At 45.7% G+C, this 13,308-nt stretch overlaps 1 protein-coding gene across 4 annotated transcripts in view; it reads right to left on the bottom strand.

The window, feature by feature from the left end:
* Positions 1-13,308, bottom strand: part of Iml1 (GATOR complex protein Iml1) — a 486,471-nt gene that overhangs the window by 328,369 nt on the left and 144,794 nt on the right. For all 4 annotated transcript variants that reach the window (XM_068390604.1, XM_068390598.1, XM_068390583.1 and 1 more), the window contains one exon: positions 11,851-11,922. In XM_068390604.1, the coding sequence (XP_068246705.1) occupies positions 11,851-11,922 (72 nt within the window). The remainder of the gene's footprint in view (positions 1-11,850; positions 11,923-13,308) is intronic.

Raw genomic sequence — 13,308 nt, forward strand, 5'->3', positions numbered from 1 at the left:
CTCCTCCCATCCGACCAGAGTTTTGTGTAGTTTACTCTATTCCCGTTTTCTATGAGGGGTAACCTCAGGCGGAGTGATACGCGCCCTGAGGCTAACCCTGGGTCAGAGAGCATGCTTGCTCAGGTCTCGACCTCCAGTAAGTTCTTGGCAGCGTAGGTTTCTAAGAAGTCCAGTAAGGCACTCGGGGAAGGAAGGGTGGGCCATTACCCGAAAGTAGTTCGAGGTAAGTACTGTTAGGAAAATTACAAATTACTTAAAATTTGTGATTTGTTCCAACACGCGGAGTACTTACCTCGAACTACTTTCTCAGGAGACTTATACTTTAGGAGGTGGGAGTGGCCTTCCAGACCTAGAGACCGTGCTGAAGCATATCCAAGGAACCTAGAAAGGAGGCTAGGTTCTGTAGACCCCAAGAAAACACGAGAAAAGAGGTAAAACTCCACAAAAAACTTACGTTAGTGTCTAAGTAACTCACCTCTGCAAGAAATCCTCAGAGACATGTCATTCCAATGACAGTGTATCTTGTAGCCGGCTCAGGGGGCTATCGGAGTCAATTTTTGAGCGGAAACAGGGGAAGGAAGAACAAGGGGGTTAAGAAACGAACCTGTGTCTCCTGGACTTACCACCCACGGTTATCACTGGGGCTATACCTTTAAACCGTTTGGAGCGCAGAAATGACGGTACCTATCGAGAACCCGTCCTGGGACTTCCTCGAATAGTCCTTCAAGTAGTGAGCTGTGAAGGTTGACTGGTTAGCCCAGGTGCCTGCTCTCAGGATCTGGCCCACTGCCATATTCTTCTCAAATGCCAACGACGTACTTAGGCCCCTAATGTCGTGGGGTCTGGGTTTGCCCGGCAGTGGAATTCCTGCGCTACTGTAGGCTCTGATAATCACCTGCCGCAGCCAGAAGGAGATAGTGTTTTTCGAGACTGGCTTCTTCACTGGGCCTGTGGAAACAAAAAGACTTTTGATCCCGGGTCGAAGTCTGGCTATCCTCTCCAAGTATTTCCTTATTGCCCTGACCGGGCACAGCCGCAAGTCCCTTGGGTTGTCCGACCGAGGGATTGCTGGCACTGAGAAGCCCTCAAACCTGGGATCCCACACGGCTAGATTCTGGGTCTTTCCTACGAAGGATGGCATGAACCTGAAGGTAGCTTCTCGCCAATCCTTCGAGTGTGAAACCTCGTAAGACAGTCCATGAATCTCCCCTACTCATTTTGATGAGGCCAACGCCAGCAGAAAAACTGTCTTGAGAGTGAGGTCCTTGTCCAGGTTGTCTTTTAGAGGTTCGAAGGGCGGTTCTTACAACATCTTCAGGACTCTGGCCACGTCCCACTGTGGCACCCTAACGGCTTGGGGGGGGGGCAACGACTGCTCGAAGCTCTTGATGAGCATCGAGATGTGTCTAGAGGCACCCAGGTCGATGCCCTTCAGGAGGAACACTTGGCCCAGCGCAGCCCGGACCCCTTTGATGGCCGGGATAGACATGTTAACCACGACCCTGAGATAGACCAGGAAGTCCACTATCTCTGGGATAGAGGCCCTCAGTGGTTTGATGTTCTTAGAGATGCACCATTTAGTAAAAGTGGCCCACTTTGCCTGGTAGACCGCTGCCGATGATCGTCTCAGATAGCCTGACATCCTCGCTGCCGTTCCCGACGAATAGCCTTCCTTCCTTCCTTAGGAGACGCTTGATAACCTCCACGGGTGAAGACGGAGGGACCGAGGGTTCTCGTGGAACCTTTGAAAGTGGGGCTGCCGGAGAAGGTCTGGTCTGTCCGGAAGGGGCCAAGGTGGAAGGTGCGCCAGTTCCTTTAGATCCACGAACCATTTTCTCTCCGGCCACCAGGGCGCTACCAAAGTCATCCACAGGTTGTCCGCCCGCCGTACTCTGTTGAGGACTTGTCTGAGCATCCCGAAGGGAAGGAAGGCGTACATGTCGAGGTTGTCCCAAGGGTGTTGGAAGGCGTCCTCAAATGCCGCTTCTGGGTCTGGCACAGGAGAACAAAACACGGGGAGCTGTGCGTTCAGTCTCGTTGTGAAGAGATCCATCCATGGCGATCCCCATTTTGTGAATGATGGCTTTGGCCACTTCCGGGTGTAGAGACCATTCGGACCCTACTACTTGTCCCCATCCTGCTGAGACCGTCAGCCAGGACGTTCCTCTTTCCTGGAATGAACCTCGCTGAAATTCTGATCTGCTCCTCTTCGGCCCATTCCAGAAGTTCCAACGTGAGGACGCACAACTCCTTCGATTTTAGTCCTTCTTGCTTCTTTATGTAGGCCACCACCAGTGTTTCCGCGGAGTAGATGGGCGAACTCCAAGCATGCCCTTCGCACTGCCCTCATTTCTAGAACGTTTATGTGTTGGGTTTTCTCCTCGTCCGTCCAACTTCCTCTTGCTGATCTTCCGAGGAGATGGGCACCCCACCCCTCCTTGGATGCGTCCGTGAACAGGACTATCTCCGGAGGGTCGGCTGCGAAGGGCATCCCCTTGAGGGTGTTCGATCTGACGCGCCACCACTCCAGGGTTCCTTTCGTCTCCGGGAAAACTGAGATCACTTTGTGGGGGAGACTCTCTGGTTCCAGAGCTCTTTCAGATTCCACTGGACACCCCTGAGTTTGAGTCTCCCCTGGGGGACCAGTTTCTCCAATGACACAAGGCAGCCTATCAGTCTCTGCCAGTCCTTCGCTCTCCTGGGCTGGCCCGACAGGCAGGGACGGAGGATCTGGTTTAAGTTGTCTAGTCTCTCCCCGGAAGGGAAGGCTCTCGCCAACCGGGAGTCTAGGACCATTCCGAGGTAGGTCATCCTGGTGGAGGGTATCAATTGGGACTTCTAAAGGTTGATGATGATACCCAGGACGTTGCAGAACCGCAGTAGCTTCGCGCCTTGCTCCCTCAGTACTTCCCCTGAGGCTGAAAGTAACAACCAGTCGCCAGGTACCGAATCAGGCGGATACCCTGTTCGTGTGCCCAGGCTGAGACCGTTGTGAAGACTCTCGTGAAGACCTGAGGTGCTGTTGACAACCCGAAGCTGAGGGTCTTGAACTGCAATGTCTGGAACCCCATTTCACCCTTAGGTACTTCCTGCTGGAGGGGTGAACTGGAATCTGGAAGTATGCGTCCTTGAGGTCTATGGACATCATGGAGTCCCCTTCCCTCAGGGACGCTAGGACCGACTTCGGGGTGTCCATCTTGAAGTCTGTTTTGTACACAAACTTGTTGAGGGCTGAGAGGTCTATGACCGGTCTCCATCCCCCTGTCGCTTTCTCCACCAGGAAAAGCCTGCTGTAGAACCCTGGGCCCGGATCCTTGACTGGCTCTACTGTCCCTTTCGCCAGCATCGCTGAGACCTCCTCTTGCAGGGCTGTCCTTCTCAAGGGGTCCTTGGGAGCCAACCACTCTGCCTGTTGATCTGGTATTAGGGGTGGGGGGTCTGCTAGGAAGGGTAACCTGTACCCTCCTTTCAGGACTGCTACGGTCCACGGGTCCGCCCCGTGGTCCTTCCATGCTTGCCAAGAATGTCTGACGCATCCGCCCACCTGAGGCTTCGGCAGAAGTAGGGGGCCTCTCCCCGTATCTTCTTCTAGAGGCGCGGCCTGACCGCCCTCTTCTAGCCGCTGCGTAGAAAGGCCTATACGAAGATTGAGCCGGGGCTGTTCCCCTACTGGAGGGCTGCGGTGGCTGCGACCAGGCCGTAGTAGGGACGTCTCTCCTGGGCTGGCTAGGCGAAGCCCGAGGGGGGCGGGGAACGACGGAGGTGGTTCTTCTATGGGTGGGTCTTCTCACTGGAGGGGGTCTGGAATCTCCCGTGTCCTTCAGTTTTCTGACCCTTTCTATTGTTTCTTCTGCCGCCTTCAAGGGAAAAATTGAATCGTCCCACAGGGGCAGGCTCTTCAGGGACCTCGCTTCCCTGTCGGGGAGGCACCTGGTGAGTTTATTGAGGACTGTGTCTCTCCTCCGCAGAACCCAGTAGGCGGCCTGTGCGAGGGACTGGTACGACAAGAACTTCAGGGCCTTACCTCCAGAGCTAATCAACTCTTTCAGTAAGGCCTGGTTCTCTGGGATAGTGAGGTCGTAAGAGGACTGGACGCCTACTAGCTGGGAAGCCCACCAATCCAGCCAAGAAGACACGTTTACGAGGTCCTTAGCTATCTCCTCCATCATGGTCGCTTCTGACGGAGAGAAACAGACTGGTGCTGTAGAGGCCCTTTCTTCCGCTGCTCCTTGGCCTAAAACGGCGACTGCCGGCTCCACCATACAAGCACCTGCACGATGTCCCTCCGGCAGGTAGAATTTGCTCTGCGACTTCATGCCCTGAAGCAGCTTGGAGAAACTCTGGGTCTTGGGGGCTTCGGCATGGTTGGCCACGATCTTATTCACGTGAGCCCTACCTAGCCTAATGTCCCTGGCTAACGGAAGCGATAGAGACGGTCTCTGCTGGACGGGGGCATCCACTAGCCTGCTGAGACTCGATTGCCAGAATTCTTCGGAAGAGGGCTCGGGCTCGTCCAACCTATGATGTCTCCTGGTGAGCCCTATCACCCTCCTGTAGGCTGACACCTCCGCTGCCAAACCCTCTACATGGTTGTCCAGCTCCTCCGTAGGGCGCCCAACTGCTTGAGACGGGGTCCCTCCGACGGAGGCCTCCGTACGGGGGAAGGAGACGACTTGATCCGCTCTGAATCCTGTGGCCCTCCGTCCTAGGTCTATCCTTCCTCACGTAGGTCCAGGCATCCGCGGATCTACTCGACGAGGAGAGTCGCTTCTCACGATTCTGCCGATTCGAAGATAACTTGGGGGTCGGGACGAGGCTGCCAGACCGAAGGGGCGACTCTCTCCGCTGGGAGGATGGAGCCGGAACCTTCGCGGACTTATGCCTGTCTGATGGGACCTGAAGTAACGAGTCCCTCCGTCGGTCGTATCTGCTGTAAGATGCGTATCTCTCCGGCGAACGAGTTCTAGGGTGCCAACTTGAGGAGGTCAGGACTGCTGACAGCTCGATGAGTTTACTGCGCGGGATGACCACCCATTCTTCCCCCGGGGAGCCACTTCTCCTATATTTTCTTCTGGGGGATCGGGATCGTCTACCCACGTGGCAGGACCTAGAGCGGGAGCGAGAAGGAGAGTGTCTCCTGCGGGACCTCTCGCGACGTCTATGAAGTTTCCTCCGGGCCTCGTCCTCCAAGGAGCAAGAAAGGACTTCGGCTGAAGATCTCGACGACCTGTAGGACCTCGTCGGCGGGCCCGACTCGCGTCGCGTCATTGGGGGGGTCCACTCGACGTTTGATGGAAGGCGGGGGCTGCAATAAGACGTCCGAAAGTGTAGCTGAAGGCGCTGGAGGGGAGCATGGGCGTTCTTCGTTGGGGGACCAGGTTCCAGTCTTCTCCCATCCTCAACGGGGACCTGATGGGCGTCTTCAGCGGTACCTACGCGAGGGAGTCCGACGGCGGCGAGTCCTTTCTCTCAACGGCACCCTCGGCTGCAGAAGTTCCTGAAAAGCACGCCCAAGAGGCGGGGAGAAGAGGTAGGAACAGTTTTACCCCACATAGGGTCATCTGAGGAGACGGGCCCTGCTTGCACCAGGGCTTCGTCCCCCCGCACACACTCCCAACCCTCCCTCAGGCCCCTCACTTGCCTGGGATGACGCTACAACCCCACTATCCTGCAACTCACACTCCTGGGGAAGGGCCACAGGCCTCTTCCCCGCAATGGACTTACCTCGGCCCCTACTCTGGGTAGGGGAAGGTCGTAGGGAGGCTCGGTCTGACTACACGCCCGGCGAAGTAAGAGGAGAAGAGACGTTCAGCTTCGTAGGTGACCTCTTCGGCGCCTTCTTCTTTTTGGTGCCGTAACGCACCCACTACACCTCGTTCCAGGACACGCACTCCGGACACATGGCCGTAGGGGAACACACACTGCCCCTACACGACGAACAAAAGGAGTGCGGCTCTACTTCAGGTTTCGACAGGAAAGCACCACACGATTTACCGGCCATAGGCCCAAGACAACGGCGGGGATGCTCCATCACACACTAGTAACGCACCGCGAGACACAGGAACGCAGAGGGAAAGAATAAGCTAAAGCACAAAGGTACCACGTGGGGACCGCGTGAGACACAAAGGGAAGTCGGGGACACATAGGGTCGCACTGGGTTAAGGAGAGCGTCGAGATGATATCGCGACGCGACCAGAAAACTTACTGGAGGTCGAGACCTGAGCAAGCATGCTCTCTGACCCGGGGTTAGCCTCAGGGCGCATATAACTCTGCCTGAAGTTACCCCTCATAGAAAACGGGAATAGGGTAAACTACACAAAACTCTGGTCCGATGGGAGGAGATCCCAGATACTCCTAAGAAAGTAGTTCGAGGTAAGTACTCCGTGTTGGAACAAATGTAAATAACATATATTAACTTGAATAAAGAATATAATGAAATTCGTAATGAACATCTTATGTAATTTACATAAAATACTTATATCTACATAAGAGAGGCTCATTTTACAGGCTGGGTATCATCTCTTCTCTGCATAAATGAAAACAATTTCTGTAATATAAATAAAATTATTTATAATCTACGATATTTACTCTACATTAGACCAGCTTCGTAAGAATATGTATATATATATATATATATATAAATATATGGGATCGAACGCTAGCCCGTTCTAATGAAAGGCCAGGTTGAAACCAACCATGCCACGAGAGGCCATATATATATATATATATATGTGTGTGTGTATACACACACACACACACGCATATATATATATATATATACATACACATTCATAAATATATATACTGTATATATATATATATATATATAAACACACACACACATATTTATATATATATATATATATATATACTGTATATATATACGCACACAGTAATACCTTGACATACGAGTGTCCCAACATACGGGAAATTTGAGATATGAGGAAAGTTTAGAGCAAATTTTTGCCCCGAGATAGGAAACAAATTTGAGATACGAGGATACGAGACGGTTCCCTACACGTCCGCTAGGTGGCCGTGTGTGCAAGAGGCTGCTCACGAAGACAGCATTGCTCACTCTTTCCCATCGGATTGCCGTCGGGTAAAGTTATCTCAGAGCATCGGCCGTAGTGTTTCCATTTTTTACGTATTTTGCGTTTATCAGTACAGAATTAAGTGAATAAGCAATGGGTCCAAAGCAAGCGAGTACAAACAAGGGAAGTGGAAAGAAAAAGCGTATAATGACAATCAAGATAAAGCACGGAATAATTGAAAAACATGAGTGGTGTACGAGTGACTGAGCTGGGTACAGCAACAATATGTAAATCCTCAAAGTTATCAAATGCTCGGAGAGATCTTCGCCACAGCACTGCCGGCAAAAAGTGAAGGTGAAAGCGAGTCAAAAAGCGAGGCGAAATGAGCCAAGACGAAAGAAGAAAAGTAAAAATATGAAAATCAAAACAAAATTAGAATTGAGTTTAGTCTAATGTATAATTAACATTTATTTTCAAGTGTGTGTACTATAAGCTAATTTCATTTAAGTTAAATTTAAAGTTTAAGTTATGGTACGCAGTGTTACAAAAGTGTGGCGTACCTAACGTGTTGCCGTCAAGTCTCTCTCCCTCTCTCTCTCTCTCTCTCTCTCTCTCTCTCTCCTCCTCCTCCTCCTCCGCACACAACGCTGTTAGCCGCTACCGTCTGTCTCGAAGGTAAGAACTCCATAATAATGTCACATTTTATTGCAGATCATAACCCAGTACATAGGTATTTGTTATTTTGTGATCGTAGGTTGTGAATTAGAACTATTAGAAACATGTTTTCCACTACAATATACTGTTTTTAGGTGTTCTTTCAGAGGGTGGGAACGGATTATTTTTTATTGGTTATTTTATATGGGAAAAATTGATCCGAGATACGAGCAAATTGACATACGAGCTCGGGTCCCGGAACACATTAAGCTCATATCTCAAGGTATTACTGTGTGTGTGTATATATATATATATATATATATAGCCCACCACTTATGTTCCTGGATTGTACCAGAAAGGGCCTCTTTTATGTATAAATTTATTTCATTTCAGTTAAAGCACAATCTCTCTGAGCAACAGCTCTTAGCTGGGTATAGTTGTTCTAAGTCAAATCTGATCTGTTTCCCTGCCAAAAATGATAGTCCTCCTGCTTCTTCGAATAAGCATGTCTACAATCATTGAACCAAGGCTTGTTCTTCATTTGATATTTTAACACATGAGAAGGGATGTGCGTATCAATTATTTTGAACAAATTCTCATTCAAGAGAAAAACAGATTCAACACTTTTATACTATTGAGACCAATTCAAAAGGAAAAGATCCCTTAAAATGTCATTCCGGTCTGCTTGAGATTTTACATATATCTTACAAGAGTATGAAAAATAAGGGACAGGGTGCTCAATCTTAATTACTAAGGAAACCAAGTCATAATCAGACATCCCATTTGGAGACACAACCTTACTTGGTATAACACCAGGGGAGTCAGTGTATACAATGTCCAAGCAGTTACTAGACCTGTGAGTAGCTTCACTTATTATTTGCTCGCAGGCTGATTCAGAGGCAAAGTCCAAAGCTCTTAAGCTGTGGCGACCACTGGGAGAAACAGATTTTATCCATACCCTATGGTGAGCATTAAAATCATCAATAAGAATAAAAAGAGGCCCGTCTATCATCATCTTCTATCTTAGCAATAGTGATAAGAAGACAATCGAAGATATAAACACCAAAGTCTGGATTCTGATAGACTAAACACAAATAAAAGTTGTTATGCCTGCCGTAAATCTTAATTACCTGAATCTCATGACATCCTCATTCTTAGCAGAACTTATAAGAAGCAGGGTACTCAGTCCTAATATAGTGTACACTGCCATTCCCCTTGCCTGAGGAATGGCATCCCATTACAGAAATGAAAAATAAGTTAGAATATAACGGTACCAACACTGTACTGATTTATAAAAATTTTTATTTCTTTTTTATCTTGGGTGCATAGGCTGAATGATCTTTGCTAAAAACAGCAGTTACCTGATAGAAGAATATGTCACAATTAATCAGGTCTTGTCTCCAAGCAAAATGGAACTATAGAGTACAGTGGAACCTCTACATATGATCTTAATTCGTTCCGGGACCTGCTTCGTATGTTAAAACAATCGTATGTTGGAGCAAATATTTCCATAAGAATACACTATAATTTGTATAATTCGTTCTACAGCCCAAAAACCATTGATAAGTCCTTGATAAATTACTACACATAACAATAATACAATTGCATTATATAAGAGAGATGTAAAAAAGAATAATTATAAAGAAATAATAAATAAAAAAGGTGTTTTTATCGTCACTTTACCTTAAGACACAGGCCAACGCAGGTGGAGAATTTGCTACGCAGGAGGAGATGGACGGTCGGCGAGGAGGCAGAGATGGTGACTGCGATAACGTACCGTAACTTACTCTAACTATGTGAACTTTAACCTAACTTAGCTTATTTACTTTTTTTTAATTTCTATATTTTATATTTTTGTTACATTTTTTTTCTTTTTGACTTTTAATTTTCATCACTTTCACTCAATTCAATCTTAGTTTTCTTTGCTTCACTTTGATCCCCTTCGATGGTTTGACTGCTTTAATGGCTTCCTTCTGCTCGAATCGTTGAGATCATAGATATATTCCGGCCATATTGTTTAGCCAGATCACTCACACGCACACCGCGCTCTTGTTTTTCTATAATTTCTTGCTTCAATTCTAATGAAAGCATTGCATTCTTCCTTTTCTCACCACTACTAATACCTGTACCAAAACTAAGCTTCTTAGGACCCATGATTAAACGTAAAATAAAAAATGAAACGTGAGAAATGGACCGAACAGAGGACAACCACACGATGCGCACGAGAACAGAGAACTGACTGACTCGACGCTCAATGGCGTCCCTCCCACGTTCTTCCGTCTACCAGCGTAAACAAGATCTATGTCGAATGTTGGAGCATGACTTCGGGTGTCGAGACGAAAATTTTATCGAATTTTACTTCGGATGTTGGAACAATCGTATGTAAAGGCAATTGTATGTAAAGGTTCAACTGTAGTTCCACTGTACAGGCAAAGTATAAATGGTATACTGTACTAATAACTATTTCATATATTCAATTGCCTTTTTTTAAAAGAAACAAGGACATGTATATGTAAGATTTATTATTATTATCATTATTATTATTATTAGCATTATTATTATTACTTGCTAAGCTACAACCCTAGTTGGAAAAGCAGGATTCTATAAGCCAAGGGGCTCCAACCAGGAAAATAGCCCAGTGAGGAAAGGAAACAAGGAAAAATAAAACATCTTAAAAACAGTAACAACATTAAAATAAATACTTCCTATATAAACTATAAAAACTTTAACAAAACAAGAGGAAGAGGAATAAGATAGAATAGTGTGCCCAAGTGTATCCTCAAGCCAGAGAACTCTAACCCTAGACAGTGGAAGGCAATGGTACAGAGGCTATGACACTACCCAAGACTAGAGAGCAATGGTTTGATTTTGGAGTGTCCCTCTCCTAGAAGAGCTGCTTACCATAGCTAAAGTCTCTCTTCTACCCTTACCAAGAGGAAAGTGACCTCTGAACAATTACAGTGCAGTAGTTAACCCCTTGAGAGAGAAAGAATTGTTTGGTGATCTTAGTGTTGTCAAGTGTATGAGGACAGAGGAGAATATGTAAAGAATAGGCCAGACTATTCGGTGTATGTGTAGGCAAATGGAAAATGAACTGTAACCAGAGAGAAGGATCCAATGTAGTACTGTCTGGCCAGTCAAAGGACCCCATAACTCTAGTGGTAGCATTTTAACGGGTAGCTGGTGCCCTGGACAACCTACTATGTTTGAATAAGTTAAGATTTTTTTCAGGCCTACTCTGACATTATGTGACTATTGCATGCTAAATATGTCAGCTATGAAGGTATATACTTTACCTACGATTTCTCTTATGACAGGGTTGTTAGAACCTAACGCCATTATTAAGTGGGAATAATGTGCAATATATTCTATGGTTTCATACAAACCCTTTCTTATCAGTGTCCAACTGCCTACCTACTCGTTTCTCAAAGGTAGCTGGCCAGACAACTTAGAACTGTTGTAATTGGTTACTGAGAACATAAGGATCACAGAGTGCATACAAGAGACTGTTGCCTATTCTCATAATGCTCATTTTACAGAGGTAAGATGTGTCTGGGATTTCATTTGAGGTGTCAGTTTTGTAGAATTGACTATTCTACAAGAATGGGTTTGTATGAAAAATAAAACTGAGAAAAAAATATTTACATCTGATAGTACTGAAATATCATCACAAACCTACCATTACCACTACCATGACCATTATTTTTCACCTTAAATCACCTGAAATTCATATATTGCCTTTACTATAGATTTTCTATTCAACCTCACAAACTCTTCTAATCCCAACACTTCCTATCTTTCTTTGGTCATGTTAAAAATTATAATTAATTTTTCTCGTAAATTCCATGTGTGTGAATATCTATATGCCAGTATGTCAGAGGGAATTATCAATTAGTGAAACTCATAAATATAAACCTTAAAAGTGAAAGAGCTAATTGAACATCTTCATGCCAACACAATAGTATCAACAAAGAATAACTTGCATATCTGATACAATATTCCTCATCTCTGAGGACATTTCATCAAATTTCTATTTCTGACATTGGAAGACTTTCACGAATTAACTATGTTATATTTCATCCAAGACACAAATAAAAGCTAAAAACCAGACACTATCAATATTTAAAGAATTACAATCCAGTATACATAATATTCTGAAACTTACTGTCTAAAGATGTGACTGAACTAGCAATAGATAATGTGTGGGCTCGGGTATCTCTGTGAACACTGCCAATACCTGTAAAATTATAGAAAAATTTTAAAATTGACAATAATACTTTATAGTGAAATTATCTACAGGATTTTCATAATAAAATCCATTATTTCCATACTAACCATAAAATTACACGTTATATACATAAAAGCATCAGTTTCACAACCTCATACTAAAAATAGTAATCAGCAGGACTAATATAAACAATCGAACATCTTATATTCCCCATATCTTCCCTCTCCCTCCCTCGTTCACTTTTATATATTGCTAATATTCTCATCTCTCAATCCAATACCTCTATGCAATTTACAATAAATAACAAAATATAGTTTTCCATGATATTTTTCCATACCAGCATATAGTTGGAGAGTTGATAAAGATAAGAATAGCAATGTTTAATATAACTGTCATAATAATGCTTAATTTCTTCAGTTTTCTATGAATAGTATCCTTGGAGTGTTAAGTAATATGACAAATTCGGAGATAATTTGTATTTTTCCTAACTATACAAACCTTAGCTATTTAATATGGGTTATTACTTTCGCGTAGACGAAATGACGAGCCATTAGAATTTTAACCAGGGTTTACTACCCCCATCGCTAGTTAGCAAGGGGTAGGGAGGGGTAGCTTGCTAATGCCCCCCTCACACACCTGTGTGATGAACTCACTTTGCTTAGAGGTAGGACTTCACGGGGAACAGGGCTGGCGGGCAAGTTTGATTAAATAGCTAAGGTTTGTATAGTTAGGAAAAATACAAATTATCTCCGAATTTGCCATTTGTTCCGTAACTGAAATACAAACCACGCTATTTAATATGGGAGACTCAACCCTTAGGAAGGGCGGAAAAGTCCCAGCCATACTGGCTTTTGGCTTTGCCTGGGGACTCATTATCTGAGTGTGTCAGTACTCAACAATAAAGAGTCCCTGCACCTCGCTCGCACCTTGCTACGCAAGGGCTGCGGCCTACATAAGCTGTGTGTGAAGGATTATGTGTGACTCATCCTAGGAAGTTGACCTGAAGCTCTTTAGATGGAAAAATTTAGACTAGGACTTACCCAATACCACCTCGTCAGGGTATGGGGACGTGACAGTATTAACTTAATACTAGAAACACAAGGAAGCATGGTTTACCTGCAGTGGTTTGAAGTCAGCTATGCAGAGAACCCAGGATGCTGCTTTCTCCAAGGAAGGAGAGGATGAAGAAAAGAATAAGGGCCAGACAAATCTTTTCATTCATGCAGACTAAGACCGGGTAACAATGCCCTCAACCCTCTGCTACCTGTCCATTAAGGAGTCTGAGGTTAGACCAGCTGTTGTGCAGCCAACACAGGGCCGATAGAGAACATATCGAGCCTCCTGTGTGTCACGTCTTGCAGGTAGTGGGCTGTGAAGGTCGTCTGACGCTTCCAC

This window comes from Palaemon carinicauda, chromosome 1 (genome assembly GCF_036898095.1).
Source record: "Palaemon carinicauda isolate YSFRI2023 chromosome 1, ASM3689809v2, whole genome shotgun sequence".
Taxonomy (NCBI): domain Eukaryota; kingdom Metazoa; phylum Arthropoda; class Malacostraca; order Decapoda; family Palaemonidae; genus Palaemon; species Palaemon carinicauda.